Consider the following 18,470-nt stretch of genomic DNA (forward strand, 5'->3'; position numbering starts at 1 on the left):
TTAGTGAATTGTTATTTTGGATAATGGTTTGCGATACTTTATCCAATATATTAAGGGCTTCTGAGAATTGTAGTTTAGACGATTCTAACAGGATGATGCTTTTGGACACGATTTTAAAATTAGAATCAATGAACATAATATCTTCCAATAGCTGTTCAGAAGGCAATGATTTTACAGCTGCAATAGCAGAACTGTCTGTGCTATCCAATGCATCAATTACCTCCATTATTTTGCCGTAATGTTCTGCATAATAATTAACATCATCCAACACGTTCCCCAACGGGCCAAGACTGGCTGCGGGGGTAAGGGTATTCCAGGGGCAATTATTTGGAACAGCAACATTCTCATTGTAGTATGTTTGATTTAATTCTTGTCTGCACTGAACAAATGTTAAGCTTTGACTATTCCAACCACAATAATGCAAAAACAAATGCTTACATAGGTATACATTAGCTGTAGCTGCTCTATCTATTTGGACCGGTCACAGCACTTAACATGAACTGCTTATACTACGAGCCCGGGCGCTCGCTCACCTCCTCTATACTACCGTACATCGGCAACCTGATTGCATGCTGCGTGTGGCAATTCAACGAAGTCTAGTAATTACCTATGTACCAACGGTTAAGGCGGTGATGTACCATTCATTTTCTCTATTTGTTTCCCACATTTCTAGTGTTCAGTGTTCTGCTAGGGTGTGTAATGTACACAACATCTAAGATGGAATTTCACACAAAAACAAAATAACTTGCGTATTATACAATGTAAGCAGAGTTTAGAAAAAACTATCCTAACAAGGAAAATAAAAAAGTGATTCCGAACCCATGTTCATATAACATATTTTCATCCTCTACATGTGAGAAATGTTTCCCTAAAGTTATAACCAGGCTTCGAGACTTTGGATCCGATACAATAAGTTTACTGTGCATGCACTATAGGTTGTTGACTCGCTCCAGGTAGGTAGAGATGTGTTGAGGTAACAACGTTGCTATTTAGAGTAGAGTACGGTAGTATGGGGAAACACACACATATGTACATTCTGAAAGTAAATATACATTACACAATGATACTGTCAAAAAAATGTGAAAAGCATTTATTCTACTGTCTATTACAAGCATTTGTGTTTAATTATACACAGTGTTAATGGTGGAAATAAGCATGTAGCAATTTTAATTTTTTCATTTATCCTGTTGATCGTCTTTAGGAAGTGCAGTTACAGTACCAAATTGCAATGTACGGTACCTACTACAAGATACATTCTCAGTGTTTCAAACGTAAATCTTTTTCGGTTATCTGCCAAAGTTTGTACTGTGGAAAGCTGCGCTCTACGTCGCATGACGTGATAGGAGCAAAACGAAAAAACCTAACATCATTGCAGTCTCTAAGAGACAGTACTTTATTCTCGGGTGACTCTATGCCCACTATCCGTTATTTTTATATACAATTGATTTGCACTTCTGTTTTACACGTTCAGTAACCGGTGTACTTGGTGTCTCGTTAATTCTCTGCGTCATTTTCTAAATTAATTTGATGGCTTCCGGTATCTCTTGCTCTGATTTTCCTAACCGTGTAATAGTTCAGTCACAGTTTGAAAATGGATATGTATGAAAACCAAATTATTCGTAAGAACCTTCAAAGCCAGAGCGTTTTCCTTCGCGTATTTGTTGGCATTCATTCTACAGTACTCCCACCCACTATACGCTTTACCACTATACTCAGTACGCCGTTATGCGGATTTCGCACTGAACTGCTCTATCGGGTCCGAAGTCTCGAAGTCTGGTTATAACATACCTTTTTGTTACATCCTGTATAGGTATAGGTCCTAGATATCGGTTGTGACAATGGAATCATCCATGGATAATAAAAAAAAATAGTGATATAGCATATAAAGTTTACTATTTAAGTGTATTATTCTTATTAAAGTTATAAAATAAAAGTAGCCTAAATGAATAATTTAAAATACACTAAAATAAAGGATGGAGTGAATACGCCATAACATTCCTTTATTTTTATTTTTATTTATTTATTTTTTTTTTTAGAATCTCAGGAGAAGACCCCTACATCCCTCCATATTTCTCTCGGAAATACTTAAGAACGCATCTGTACAGCTATAAAACTCGGCAGGATTTGAACTGAGGTCTCCAGCTGATTTTCTACTCGGTCGGCTAACGGTATGCCTCAGGAAATTCAAAATGATTAATGAAGGAAGAAAGTTACGACTAATTTGCTGCCAGAAGAAGGCTAATCTATCAAAGAGCTTCGTTAACGAAATGAATGTGAATGACAACTAGAAGAAAATATCTTTCATGTTGTATGCTTGTAACGCCTACTCAAACACAAGTAGACTAAATGTCACGCAGTCGTGTAGGAGAAGTTGCCATCCACCAAGGCAATTTATTTCTGCGTGCAAACAGAAGCGGAATGATTCGATATCAAGATGGGAACGGCACAATACAATCATCCCGTCTACATCGCTCTTGTATAAATTGAATGCAGACTTCAAGGGAATGAATTAAATCTAAGAATAAAAGCTTACAGCAGTAACAGCTCTGCACGAGAATTCGTGGTTGCGTGGATTGTTCCCGCTTATTCAACCTCATCTTATACAGTACAACCGTCCACGTAACTTTACACCATTTACATTTTCCTAGGGATCGATATGCTGTACGAATATTACGTTAGTGTTTTAGGGGCATTATGGGACACTAGGGCTGTTTTTTGAAATTTTTACAATTTTAATTCGATTTATTTCATTCTTTAATTATTTCTTACATGCATTAAGAACAAAGTGTCTGTAAATTTTGAGTTCAATCGGACTGTTAGTTTCGAAGTTAATTTTCTGTTAATTATGCGAATTAGTGACATAATCAAAATGTTCCATGTGCATTTATTTAAATACAGCAACTTAATTTTACTTCATACGAACCCTGATTCATAGGCAATATTTTAATGTTGAGAAATAACATATCTAATTTAGTTTAGGCACAATACATTTTTGAAGATCAGACGTTTATTTATTCTTATTTTTGATTTACATAATACTATTTTTAGCTCCGTATTTTCAAGACACTTAAAATGTCTCAAAGTTATAGTTCAAATAATATATGCATGCACACGTACATAAAGTATGTTTTCATAGAGTTTGGTGAAAACTGCAAGCGCATGAAACATTTTGAACACAAAAAACATACAAATCTGGCTTTTCATATACAGCTCCCTATAAAGCTGACTTGAATAATTTCAAGGGAAAAATTATTTCGCGGCCGGTTATCAAACCTGGGACCTTTGGCTGAGCGCGCCAACGCTCTACCGACTGAGCTACCCAGGAACTCTACCATATCCAGGCTCAATTATTCCCTTTATATCCACATACCTCAAATAGATTGATTAGAAGTCAGAGACCCACGTTCGTTAACAGAAAACCAAACGTAAGTCACACACAGAGCTTGGTGTGCACTCAATGCTGGGTTTCTGATGTCTTGACACCCACTTGAGGTATGTGGATATAAAGGGAATAATTGAGCAGAGTTGCTAAGCGACAATACACTCTGAAGTCTAAACTTAGACCTCGTTTTTTAAAACTATGCTCTCAATTGGAAATTATTTCTCACTTACTATAATCTAATATTTATCTAGTACATCTACTTTGGCACATATAAGTGATAATTTACAGTCATTTTATGCAGAAATCTGCGGCTAAAAAATTTGTGGTTTAGGCAACTCTGGCACTGAGCCAATTGGTAGAGCGTTGGCGCGCTCAGCCAAAGTCCCGAGTTTGATACCCGGCCCCAGGAACATTTTTTCCTTGAAATTATTCTTAAAGGCACGCTTCCTTATTAGTAAAACATGTTCTGTTTGGATATCTTCCCAGTCTTTGTAACTAATTTTCCCATAGTGAAGAAAGTGTCCTCCTGATATGCTTACAAGCAGGCTATACGCTTCCCTTCAGACATATGACATTGGAGAAATAAAGTCTAATATCTTCAAACTTTGACAAATTTCTTTCCTTAAAATACGTTTTGACAAAGACTATAATAAACAAATCAAGGAATAAAAGTTAACATAAAGTTATCCGATAGTCAGGGCTCGAAATGGGCCGGAGGAACCTTCCGTTCCGTCTCGTAAGAAATTGTTATTGTGCGTCCCGGATCGTCTTAATTTAGTATTAATTATATGATACTTCAATAATTTTTCAATTAAATGTGAATTAAATAAAACTGTTAAAAATATCCCCACTGCTTTATTGTATTATATCATTCTTATACGTTATCGACAATTTATAATACTTTTGCGGCATGCCTTTGATAAAGTTTGATTCAGCATTGAGTACGGTTAAAGATCTGAATAATATCGCGGCGTTAATGAAATTAAAAGTACCTGAACTTAGCAACACTTTATCACTCCATACCGAGCTAATGTCAGATGGCATAGGCCACTGCTAGGCAGAAAGTCGAATTTCTTATTGTTTAAACTGCGACCTGAGCATCCATTTCAAAGACTGCGAAACAAAGTTTAAAATCATTAGTGTAGAGCCGTAAATAATTTCTATCGCTAGTAATAATATATGCGTCGAAATAAATTACCAAAGAAGTGTGCATTTTATTCAATACTATAAGTTTGTTCCAACACGGTTCAAAATCTGCTCATGCGCAGCTCAATGTGCGTTCCAACAAGACTGAAGTCCACACCTGTTGAGTAACGGTCAGCGCGTCTGGCCGCGAAACCAGGTGGCCCGGGTTCGAATCCCGGTCGGGGCAAGTTGCCTGGTTGAGGTTTTTTCCGGGGTTTTCCTTCAACCCAATACGAGCAAATGCTGGGTAACTTTCGGTGTTGGACCCCGGACTCATTTCACTGGCATTATCACCTTCATATCATTCAGACGCTAAATAACCTCAGATGTTGATATAGCGTCGTAAAATAACCCAATAAGATTAAAAAACAAGACTAAAACTGATTCCGGATCGATTCTGAACTTCCAGTTACCTGTTCTAACATTCTTTAAAATTCGTTCGGAACGGGTGACATTGGTTCTCGATTAAGAGCAGGAACTGGGAATTCTGAACTGTTGACGCATGCGCAGATGTTTAATCTTAAGTTATGGTTAAAACGCTTCGAGGCTAGGCAGGTTAAAATAAAAACAATAGTCGATCATGAGTGATTTGGAAGGTGATAGCGATATATTTTACGAAGAATTAAATTCGGAAGATGCATATAATTTTAATATGAGAAGAAACTCCGAATTCCGTGAAGAGTTCAAGAAACGTTCCAACAACGTAAAATTCCGAACTAATTCTGACACCATACACAACTGGCGCATGCGTCGAAAGAAGTTCGGTATTAGTTCGGAATGCGTTCTGAACTGCTTGCAGGAACAAACCTTATACAGGATGTTTCCGAGGTGGTGTTACAAACTTTCAGGGTTGATGGCGAAGGGCTCATGTATCAATTTGAGATAAGGAACCATGGCCCGGAAATGACCGAGTCGAAAGTTACAAGCAAAAATAGTTGTGTGGAAATGAAATAATTTTATTCCTCTGTACACCTTATTTATGTGTATTTATCTGTATATCTTACACATACTGTATTCATCTGACGTTGTTTACGTTGTCTACTTACAGTATTCCATTCAGTGCGCTGTCTGAGGGGTGGGGACAGGAAACTACACTAAAGCAATGCAGATAGCGTAATGTGTAACAGACATGGTCGGTCCCGATATGCACGTCTGTAGACAGCTGTGTATGTGTACAAGTTGCAGTGTCCAGTCGATCAGTCCTAGTGAAATGGAGGAGTACACGCGAGCGGAATAAGCAGACCTGATTTTCGAATACGGATGAGCCAATGGGAACAGTAGACAAGTTCACAGGTTGTATTGGACCAAGTACCCAGGTAAGAGATATCCGGCCCATTTCATTTTTCCACGACAGTTCCAAAAGTTAAGGGAAGGAGAGCACATGGTGCCAAATTACAATTCCATTTCCACACAACTATTTTTGCTTATAACTTTCGACTCAGTCATTTCCGGACCATGGTTCCTATCTCAAATTGATACATGTGCCCTTCGCCATCATCCCTGAAAGTTTGTAACACCACCTCGGAAACACTCTGTATATATTTTTTTCGGCTGATCGAAGTGACTACCGGTGGTAGTTTCAGTCTGTGTAAATATGATAAAGGAATGAAAATTTTTGAAGACGTGTCCGAAATTTTCATATTAATATTGATGCGTATATAAACATTTCACAGTAATACTCGACGTCATCTCACTGATCATTACTTCCGTCGTCGTCATCAACAGCACAGTGACCACGAAAATAATAAAGCGCTCCGGATCGTGAAAAAGTCCATTTCGAGCCCTGTCGTTAGGCAAGTACCTAAAGCGTAAGAATAAGAAAATGCTTTTCCCAAGGTTCATACAATCTTTCTTTGAAGATTTTATGTAGCATAAGCAAACGCTATGAATGCAAGAAATGATATTATTAGTAAAAGAATATAAGGCAGAAAGGCATCCAGGCGAAAATGGGGACTAAGCAGTTTGATGAATACCACAGCCAATTGAAATGACAGCTGGCATGCGTAGTAGGAATTTTGTAAGTTGTTATACTATTTTCTTCCTTCAACCACATTCACTCTTACCTTGATTCCTTCCCGACAAGGACTGAGTCAGCACTGTTGAAGGCCGTCATTGGAGACGACATACTCAACCATTCAAACATAATGGGAAGAGTTACTTAGTACCAGCGAGTCTATCCGAACATTCAGCTAATATAATGACAACCTGTTTTTCTTGACTTTCAATCTTTCTCAGAGGTTTCGTGGTTACCGTTATGGTTATGGCATCCGACGTTCGCGGGTTCAAACCTGGCCGAGGCCGATGACTTTTAAGGACACTGGCACTGAGTTTTGAAAATTTTACAGTTTTTGATTAATTTCTTTCAAATTCGGCGGATATGTTGTGTCTGTACGTTTAAATAACAAATTTAACCAACGATGAAAGAGTAATGAAACAGAGAAAAGTTCTCTCCGGCACCAGGATTTGTACGATGAAAGAATAATGGAACAGAGAAAAATTCTAACCAGCATCGTATGATGACGCAGAATATCTGCATAGAAATATCATATGTACTTCGGTACATTAAAATAATATATATGATATGCGTAAATCACTTCGTGATTTAAGACGGCTCTTATTCCGTCGGATCCCGGCCAACTAGTCACTCATTACGAGTGCACCTCAGCACATGTGTGGACTTCAGTCCTACGTTCATAGACATCTGTGACGTAGTGTAGAGGGCGGCCACTAGAGGGAACCCAAGAGTTGGAACTTAAACTGAGACGATTCTGTCCGACACCGGGATGGGTATCCGGTGTGGCTTAGTGGATAAAGCATCAGCACGTAGAGCTGAAAACCTGGGTTCAAATCCCGGCGCCGGAAAGAATTTTTCTCTGTTCCATTACTCTTTTATCGTATGATGACGCAGAATATCTGCATGGAAATATCATATGTACTTCAGTACATTAAAATAATATAAACTTAACCAAGTTTCATTCATTAGTCTCATAGATATTTTCACTTATTTTAATGATATTAAATTATGCGTAAATTCAAAATATTTCTGACGGTTTCAGAATTATTTTTGCTTTTAAAATTTTCTGTGAAGGACTTATATTTCATGATAAAAAAATTGCGCATGGATTTTTAATCTTGAGAATTGGTTCATGAGATAAAAATTCTTACAAATCATATATATATTTTTAATGTTTTAAAGTTAAAAATTCACATATGAAAAGTTTTCAGTAAAGAGCTGATTTCATGCACTACTTTGTGTATTGGAGTATGCTGAGTTTTCTTGCAAAGTTTAATGCAAATCAGTGCAAATGTAAACCGCAAGGAACTTTATTATTGACCAAAAACATAGTTTCGAGAAAACTTAATTTTTAGTTTGTGGTAGATTTAAAAGGACTATGCGTAACATTTTAAACGAAAAACGGGAAATGCAGGAAACGAGAATGCGGATGCATTAGCAAAGAAGGGCAGCACTGCTACCTACAGACCTGTTACTAATTATTAAATCTACATACTTAGACTTCAACAAACAAAATTTGATAACATAATCTCAAGGGAAAAAATGGAACTCTCTGCATCATAATCCACAGTTAATTCCCGATTTACCACGAAAATCGTCTGTAGCTGCATTTAGATTGGCAACAGGCCATGATTGTTTGGCCAAACACCTGCATAGAATTGGAATATATCAGTCCCCTAACTGCCCATTGTGCAACTCAAACCAAGAAATGGATTCGGAACACCTCAAAATCTGTGCTTCAGTGGCTGGCCATGATAATATCTTTGAAAAATATTGGAGTACAAGAGTTATGACTTTATTGTCAAACGCCTCGCATTAGAAAACAACAACATTTCCTGGAAGGTTTGTTGCCTTTCCCTTGTCAAATAAGCTCTTTAACTCCCTATCATTACATCGACCAACAGCGACAAGTCAGGCTGGGTTTTCTGACTGAGGAATTCCCTGTAGAATATTTCGTGGTAATGCTATGTTTCTAAAAAAATGTTCGCTATAATATGACACTGATACACCAAGAGACACAGAGTACTTAAACGGTTTAATAACGAAACACCAAAATTAAAAATAAACACACATAAATACTGTTAACTCTTTTTTATATTTTATGATAGTAAGCAAGCAATGTTACATGCACATCAACATTTACAAAGCAAACAGCAACAAAATGTAAAATAAAAATATAAATAAAACAAAAATAAAAACATGGACAAAGAGGAGAGGAGAAGGATCGAGATGGAAAGGATGTTAGTGTATTTAATTAAAATCTTTATTTTAGATTACTATTTCAAGACTGATCGAAAATTCAGTTCAAATAGAAAAACTATTTCAAGACTAAATACTTTATATTCTATACTTACGTTAAAAATAGTAAAGCCTACATCATACACATTTAAGTGCGTTAAATTATCAATCAATTTGAAATCTTCAATTTTTTTTATAGTTGTAAGGTTTCTGAATGTTTGAAAAACATATTTACTCACTTGGCAAAAGGAATGGATTGATTCTTAAGTCAACATTATCAACAAAATGGAAGGTGAAAAAAGAATAGTTATAATTTTGCTACAGGCAATAAATCTACATCTTTCTAAGGATACATTTTTTCAAATTTGAAGCAATAATGCTATATACATGTACTGGGTGAGAGAATTTTCTCTGTGGCCAGAAAGTGGCAACTGTGGTTATAGGCACGAACACTCCTAACTTCATCAGTGATTCAATAAACCACAAATTATGAAAGCACAGTATTACTAAAATAAGCAGTTAAGTAATGTATTACGATACAAGGTTGGGAGTGCTTTTTGCACAATAGAGGAAAAGTTTGAAAAACTAGCAGAGCGAATTTTTCAATTTCAAAGATTTTGTGACTGCCTCCGTGGTCTGTTGGTGAGCATGCTGGCTTCCAGATCAGGAGGTCCCGGGTTCGATTCCCGGGCTCATCTCTCAGTGAATTTTTCTTGAAGAAGAGGAATTCCCTGGGTGTCTAGAGTCTGGAAATTTGTATGATTGTGAGTGTGCCGGGTTAATATTAATTAACCAATCATCACAAATATAAAAATACATCAGGACTGTCGCTGGGCAGTAACCTGAACACACGTTTCGGCGTCACATTGTTGACAAGTAACTCCATCTAATAGATGCTATAGAGTTACCAACAACGAAAAAAAAAAAAAAAAGATTTTGTAATGCACTTCATAAACGTGTATTGTACAGTATTTTTTGCACGATAGTATATTTCGAAAATAACATTTTTAAAAATCTTAATATACAGTACCCCTGATCACACTATGAACAACCGACTGATGTTAGCAGTCTGGCCAACGTAAAAACTTCACAGTCAACTTCAATGTGAAGGAGTAAAAATGATATTTAGGTACTTGTAATATCTCATGTTCAATTGGAATAATTTTTATTTCTTTTTGTTAAGAGAAGTTTAAATTGTTTAAATAAAGTTCAGTACATTTCAAATGCAGTGATTTGTTTCGTATAATTTATATTAATTAACACTGCATTTTGCGTAAGAATTTTACATGCAGTGTAGGACTGTAGTATACATAAGTAGAAGGCAGTGATTTTCATTACATTACAGAGCAGTTATTTGTGATATTTCAACATACTTATCTAGGTTGGCAACTCTGAATTCAGTAAAATCAACTTTCAATCATTGCGGCCATTTGCTGTAATGACGAGAAAACACACTATCCTGCGAAAAGGTCATTTATGCGCCCAAATTAAGAAAGATTATGAAACTGTCTGCCTTCTTGTTTCAAACATTTCTGGAACTTACTTAAGAAATAACAAATTCAACACCACAGTTCCCCTTTGAGAAACGAAAATTATTATTTTTCTAGAAGTTATTTTTCAGTCACGTATGTGGTTTGGCGCAGGTTCGATCCCCGGCCATGTGATAGAATATGTGTTTGACAAAGCAGATGTTGCAGAGGATTTCTCTTGGAGTATACTTCCATTTCTCTCTTTCATTCCAAGAAAGAATGTCAGCCAGGTCACCTGTCAGACTTAGAGACAATCACTGCATATACAGGGTGATTCTGTGACTTTGTTATAAAATTTTAGAGATGATAAGAGCTGTCAATAGGAACAATTTTCATATAAGAACGAACCCATGTTCAGAAACGTTCCATTTGATAGTTAAAAGCCTTGATATGTATAGTCAATGAAACCAGCTAGAATCAAACTCAAGGCTGTTCCTGAAAATATTGGTGAATTCCCATAAACATGGTATGAGCTAGTTGGCATCGTAAACCGGACTTAACATCCCCATCTGATGGATGAATCACTATGAACAGTGACATATGCCTTCTCTTAATATGCACTGGGGAGAGATTTGGGATATAACTTAAGCACACTATTGCACAATTTAGTCATTAGAAGTTGTGCACCACCACCTCTCCTAGTCCCACAGTAGAAATTTTACATGAAAATTTCTCACCCCACCAGGAATCGAACCCAGGCCAGCTAGTCTGGAGGCAGATGTGCTACCACAGAACTAACTTGGCAGACGATGGTGGGAGAGTAATAGGCCCAATTTTTGTACACAAATTCTTATTATCCAAAGGTTTGTGGGAATGTTTGTGTTTATTTAGTGAATTTTTATATTTTATAATAATTTTACCTTAATGGTACTCATTTCATATTGGAGTGAAAATGGCATGTTGTAGCCGATTTAAGTGAACACCATATTTTAACGTTTTGGTGGCTACTTCATTCACACACAATCCCCAGAATGTCTGGAGGACCACACCTGCTGTTGGTCGACGGGTCCATTGGACCTAGCTGGGAGATCTTGTTGATCACCAGCTTTCCCTCCTTAAGCCACTGGAGGACGATTTTAGTGCCATAGCAGGTCAGCACTAGGAACAGAAAAGTAGAAAGAGGAGGAAGGAAAGTGAAATGAACCCCTAGGCCTCGAATGCTCTAATGCCGTCAGGGTCGAAGAAAGCAAGAGTTCAGTCAGAGGACTGGATAGGAAAGGGTAAAGAGGGAATTAGGTATTGAATAGAGGAAAATTATACCAAATTCAGTCATTAACTCATCAAGCTGACCAGTGCTAATTGATGAGTAGCCCCTCCCTTTAGTTCAGCTCGTAAAATTATGCTTACTAACAGCTGCACCACGGGAAGGTAGGGATGGGACATTGGGTATTTGTCCAGGTTGGTTCCTTAAAGCCTTCAATGGGAAGGGTTAATGATTCTCCCCCCTGTATCCGCTATACCCTTTTGCACAGTTAATTCCCGATTTACCACGAAAATCGTCTGTAGCTGCATTTAGATTGGCAACAGGCCATGATTGTTTGGCCAAACACCTGCATAGAATTGGAATATATCAGTCCCCTAACTGCCCATTGTGCAACTCAAACCAAGAAATGGATTCGGAACACCTCAAAATCTGTGCTTCAGTGGCTGACCAGGATAATATCTTTGAAAAATATTGGAGTGCAAGAGGTCAAATGACTTTATTGTCAAACGCCTGGCATTAGAAAACAACAACATACTGTATTTTATAATCATTTAGATTAATAATTTGTTGTTTGTCAGATCACTGATACTGTGCTGTCTTCATGATCAGCATGTGAAAGCACACCTGCTGATGCCAAAATTGCCTCCATTTTCTGGTTGGGAGATAAACTGCTCACTCAGTATAATGAAGCGCAAATGTTAGTGAAAGCAACTTGTAATTTACAAAAACAAAAATATAAATAAAATCACAAAACCAAATCAAACTCTACTAAGAAAGGTCGATACTTGCCTGTAAAGCTGTTGTAATATGGCATGGATTGAATAAATATATCACAGTTCTTGATGCACATTTGAAACCTATTTCCATCCCCCACATAAGGGATGTGATAACCAATAGCACCCTTTTGCCACTATCATTTTTCTGGTTACAACTGCAGACTTGGGGTACGACAGACAGGTTTCTGTACCCCCAGAGAATACATATCACAGCAAAGGCCAATGTTACACTTGTCTCCAGTATTCTTCGTGAGGGAGACAGAAACGCAGCACACTCTGGCCCGCCATTACCAGGCATCGAAGCATTCACTCCACTGTACAACCACTCAAACATTGCAGGGCCGTTACTGAAATCTGCAAGCAAAGATAAATCATTACCTCACTATATACAATTTATTTATTTATTTATTATTTTGCTAATAATTGTAACATAAAATATAATATATACAGGAAAACTTTAACTCGCCCCTGAAAGAGTAGAACTCGGATTCCTGAATTAAAATTAATAATTATACAATACAATTTGTCTTATGTCTACTATGCAATTATAGTATATAAATTTAAATTTACAATTTTTATCAAATCCATACATACCGGTAACTTTTTAAATTTAATACTAGAACTATTAGAATTGACAAGATTAGGATATTTAAATATAAATTTGTTATATATTCTTGGGCCTAAATTACTACTATGATTAAATACTGTATCAGTGTTGCATTTTGGTTCAAACAATCTTAAATAATCCATACCTTTTGTTTCATAACTATGAGAATACAATTCAAAATTATTTCGATTTTTATGTATGAATTTTATTAATACAATATAATAAATTTGTCTTACGTTAAGTACAATGAAGTCTAAAAACAAATTTTGAGATGGAACACCAATAGGTTCATGAAGACATATTTTAATTATTTTCTTCTGTAATAAATAAAGTGGATTCAAATTGGATTTAAATGAGCTACCCCATCCTACAATTCCATACATAATTACCGATTGAAATAAAGTTAAATATATTGTGCGTAATAAACTTATTGACAAGTAATTCCTCAATAAAACAAAATAATATACTATTTTACGTAATTTATTACAAAGGTAATTAATGTGTTGGTTCCATTTTAAATGATTATCGAAAATTATGCCTAAATACTTAACTTCAGAGGACTCTTTAATAATCGGACATTTACACTGTATAAGACAACAATCAGAATTATGCAATTTAATACTTAATATACCTGTAGGAGGTTTGTTACATTTTTCAGATAATGAGAATGGAATAATTATGGTTTTATTTTCGTTGATAGAAAGATAATTAATGTCAAACCATTTTTTTTATTAATTTAAGTCCATTATTTGAATTATTATATGCACCATACCAGGTTTTTCCACCAAAAAGTAAAACTGTGTCATCTGCATAAGAATAGTGAACACCATTGTATTGTTATAAGTCAATTTTTAATTAAATTTTGACTAACATTACCCCGCAATACAAAACATCCCAAAACAATGACATAGGCTACAAACCAGTGGTGAATTTAGGGGGTGGTCCTGGGGAAAATTCCTTTTGAATCTCAAAATTTCCTCCCCGGAGATTTCAGATAGGCTACTTCTGAGTATTTTATACATCTTGATCACACTCTTTTAACACATCATATCACTTAAGAATTTATTTATTTTGTACATTTTAATATATATTTAAAAAGGAAATGTCGCTGGGTACATAACATGATAAAAATAATTAAAGTCGAAGAAAATGGAAGAGATAGGAACTGAGAATTCAGAACCATGTAAGAACACAGCTTGTACTAGAATTATAATATATTACGAGGCTTGTTTCAAAAGTTCATAGCCTGACATAGAAATTAAACTAGGATTATTCTGAAACAATCCTTATTTCTCAACATAAATCTCCTCTGAGAAGGACTTCACTAGTTCTGAAGATGTATATTATATTGTTATATTGTCAGACTCCAAAGCAGCTATTCTATCAATAGTCTCTAACACACACCTTCATCTCAAACAGCAGAAATAACTAAAATGCTCTCTCAATTAATATCACTCAATAAAAGGATTGTATTCCAATGGATATCATCCCATTGTGAAATCTTGGGAAACGAGAATGCGGATGCTTTAGCAAAGAAGGGCAGCACTGCTACTTACAGACCTGTTACTAAATCTACGTATTACTCTGTGAAAAGATTTATTAAATCTACATACTTAGACTTCAACAAACAAAATTTGATAAGACAATCTCAAGGGAAAAAACGGAACTCTCTGCATCATAATCTACAGTTAATTCCAGATTTACCACGAAAATCGTCTGTAGCTGCATTTAGATTGGCAACAGGCCATGACTGTTTGGCCAAACACCTGCATAGAATTGGAATACAGTGAAACCTCTCATTTACGGACATCGAAGAGACGTAACAATCTGTTTGCATCTGGGAGGTGTCCTTTATTGGGAGGGACGTTCCCCAATCTAACAGTAAATTTATAATACGCATTATTTATCCCTTCACACTTTAAATGAAGTGTATTATTGTACTTTAATTCTAAATACAGCAAACTACAGTAAATTCTTTACAATTTTGAACTACAGTAGATAAGGCCGAAAAAGGAAAATACAGTATTGTGTAAGGCAATTTTATTCTAGGTCTACAGTTATGCAGTACTGTAATTTACAGTTTACAACTTAACCTTCACGTTCAGATGCCATCTCTCTCGAAACAGAACAAATGACTGAAGTGAAGAGAATAATCCTACTAACCCTATCATGTGTCGAATACAATTTCACGATCGCGGAAACCTTGGACCCATCAAACAGGTTAAATTTTATGACTTTGTTTATCCACCCGCTTCCAGCTAACAAGGGGTAGCCGGCTGGGCTTGTGGTATCCTATGAGACCCTTATGTTATGTTTCATGTTAAGGAATTTCTGTACAGTTCTCAAAATTAAATTTTCCATTTTTGTAACACATTAGGTCTTGAAATCCAAGTTCTGTCCACAATCAGGAGGTAAAGCAGCTTTAGGACTGTGAAACAGCTGTCCGTGTCCGTAAACGAGAGTTTAATGTATCATTATTTCTATATTATTTCAGTTGGGACATAAAAATCTGTCCGTATATGAGGAGTGTCCGTATCGTGGGGGTATCCGTAAGGAGAGGTTTCACTGTATATCAGTCCCCTAACTGCCCATTATGCAATTCAAACCAAGAAATGGATTCGGAACACCTCAAAATCTGTGCTTTAGTGGCTGACCATGATAATATCAATGAAAAATATTGGAGTGCAAGAGGTCAAATGACTTTATTGTCAAACGCCTGGCATTAGAAAACAACAGCAACAGTTCTGAAGATGACTAACAGTGCATTCAAAACTAGTCAGCTAAGACTATTTACCACTTTGTTTTTAATTTAACATCAGAAAATTGTTATTATAATAAATTCTTAAGTGATATGAAGTGCTTCTTCATGAGGGAGACAGAAACGCAGCACACTTTGGCCCGCCATTACCGGGTATTAAAGCATTCACACACTTAGGTTCAACTGTGTCCCTGGGTAGACCTACATTACATACAAGATTTATGATTTAATTAATTGATTAACTAGTGGACTTACTCGTGTTAATTATGTAAGATTTACCGGCTTACAGCTGTTTCAGTGCTTCACGCACCATCCTCAGAGCCTACTAGATCTCAACGTCATTTCGAACTTCTCTGCCTGTTATGTGGGTGTGTTTGATTGTTGAAATGTGTTGAAGAGTGGAGTCAAATAGTGTGTGTGTACTGAAATTGATTTGTGTGTTGAGAATTTGATCGGGGTGTGTTTTAGTGTGTTTGTATATTTCGTATTGTTCTAGTGTGTTGAGTTTTTGGTTCTTGGGTTGTGTGTGTAGGATTTCCATATCCGCATTTATGTTATTGTATGTATGGTTAGTATTGGTTATGTGATCAGCGTATGTAGATGTATTGTGTCCTCTGGTTATTGCTTTAATGTGTTCTTTGTAGCGTGTTTTGAATGATCTGCCTGTCTGTCCTACGTAGAACTTATCGCAACTATTACAACACCTGTGTGGTCGTATTTATTTGTTTGTGTTGTTTGTGTGTTGAGATGTCTTTGTAGTGTGTTTTCTGTTCTGTATGTTATGTTATATTTCTGCTTTCTGAATGAAGATGTGATCTTATGTGTGCTTTTGTTTTCATATGTTAGTGTGATGTATTTCTTGTGTTCTTATGTTTGTGTTGCGTTTTGCGTGTTTTTGTGTTTGTTACGTTTTTGTTTTGTCTTTCTTATGATGTTGTCTATTATGTTTGGATTGTATCAGTTTTCTTGTGCTATGTATTTGATTGTGTTCAATTCTTCATTGTAGTGTTGTTGGCTCATGGGTATGTTGAGTAATCTGTGTACCATTGTCCTGAATGCAGCATGTTTGTGTTGTATGGGGTGGTTAGATGTGTTGTGTATGTGTGTGGTGGTGGTGGTTGGTTTTCTGTATATTTTGTAGGTGTGTTTGTTGTCAATTTTTGTTATGGTGATGTCTAGGAAATTTATCGAGTTATTGTTTTCAATGTATAAAAGTTTTGTGTGTAATTTATTTATGTATTGGTGTAGTTTGTGTATTTGTCTTTTGTTTCCTTTGTATAGTATGAGTATGTCGTCTACGTATCTGTGCCAGTATATTATGTTGTCTGCATATTTGTTGTGTTCATTGTTGAGTATGTATGTTTGTTCTATGTTGTGTAAAAACATCTCTGCTAGTATGCTGGATATGGGTGATCCCATTGGCAATCCTTCTGTTTGGGTGTAGTATTTGTATTTGTAGTATCTAGTAGGATCTGAGGATGGTGCATGAAGCACTGAAACAGCTGTAAGCCGCTCAAATCTTACATAATTAACACGAGTAGGTCTGCTAGTTAATCAATTAATTGTATTCAAGTGCTAAAAGTAGTGTACGCAAGATTCAAAATGGATTTATGATTTGTTCCAAATTTTTAGTACAGGCCTATTCTGAAGAGTGTAGGAAACAAGGCCACATTGCAATAAAAAGTTTAGTAGTAATGTACTATAAACAGCAAGAAAAAAAAAATGAATCTTATTTCATCTTTTAATGAATCTGAGAAAGAAAAATTAAATTACGAATTGGGGTGAATATACTAAATTATATACAAAGAAATATATAAAGTATTTGTTGTCTAAATTGTGAAAAAGTTCATTCAAAGAAATCTGATATTAAACACACATAAGAATAGTTACATTACGATTTTTGTCTTTTCATAATGAAAGCTCTAAGGTATTTAGTTTATATGACTGCACAATCCCTTTGTACATTTATAAAACAATATTAACAACTCAAGATCCGGAAGTTAAGACTACAAAAATTAATTGCTGGGACACAAGATTAAAAAATGACTATTGTAGACAAAGAGTTAACAAAATACTGTGATAATCCTTATATAAATGACGTAATCCTATACAGGGTGTTTAAAAAATACGGGGCATAATTTCAGGTATGTATTTCCCACATGTAGACAATCAAAATAGTTCATTACAACATGTGTCCGGAAATGCTTCATTTCCGAGTTATGGTCTTCACAACATTGAAATTCACCGGAACGTTTTTCTTTCCGTAGGTCGTTGTCATTACACAAGATGTTCAAAATGTCCACCTCCTGCTTGAATACAGACCTCACATCGATGTCTCATTGACCTGCGAACACGATCCCAAACTCCAGGAGTATTGCATATGTCCTCAGAACATGCCACAATTCGATTCTGAAGGGATTCCAAATCAGGCACTGGAGACGAATAAACCAATGATTTTAAATGGCCCCACAAGTAGAAATCGAGAGGGTTCAGATCAGGTGAGCGTGGAGGCCAAGCAATTGGGCCACCTCTACCTATCCATCGATCAGGAAACCTTCGCTCCAAGTACCGGCGAGCCGTATGACTGAAGTGTGCAGGAGCGCCATCATGCAAGAAGTGAATGTGTTGACGATTGATCAGTGGAGTGTCTTCTAAAACATGAGGTATGGTTCCGGTGAATTTCAATGTTGTGAAGGCCATAACTCGGAAATAAAGCATTTCCGGACACATGTTGTAATGAACTATTTTGATTGTCTACATGGGGGAAATACATACCT

The 18,470-nt window shown here is 36.1% G+C and overlaps 1 protein-coding gene across 6 annotated transcripts in view; it reads right to left on the reverse strand.

Annotated features, from left to right (window-relative positions):
- LOC138706705 (transmembrane protein 164) overlaps positions 1 to 18,470 on the reverse strand; it is a 136,413-nt gene that overhangs the window by 109,144 nt on the left and 8,799 nt on the right. For all 6 annotated transcript variants that reach the window (XR_011334062.1, XM_069836306.1, XM_069836305.1 and 3 more), the window contains exon 2: positions 12,342 to 12,682. Coding sequence is in view for 5 of the 6 variants with exons in the window: in XM_069836306.1 (XP_069692407.1) it covers positions 12,342 to 12,682 (341 nt within the window). In the remaining variant the exon portion in view is untranslated. The remainder of the gene's footprint in view (positions 1 to 12,341; positions 12,683 to 18,470) is intronic.

The sequence above is a fragment of the Periplaneta americana genome, chromosome 9, assembly GCF_040183065.1.
Source record: "Periplaneta americana isolate PAMFEO1 chromosome 9, P.americana_PAMFEO1_priV1, whole genome shotgun sequence".
Classification (NCBI taxonomy): Eukaryota; Metazoa; Arthropoda; class Insecta; order Blattodea; family Blattidae; genus Periplaneta; species Periplaneta americana.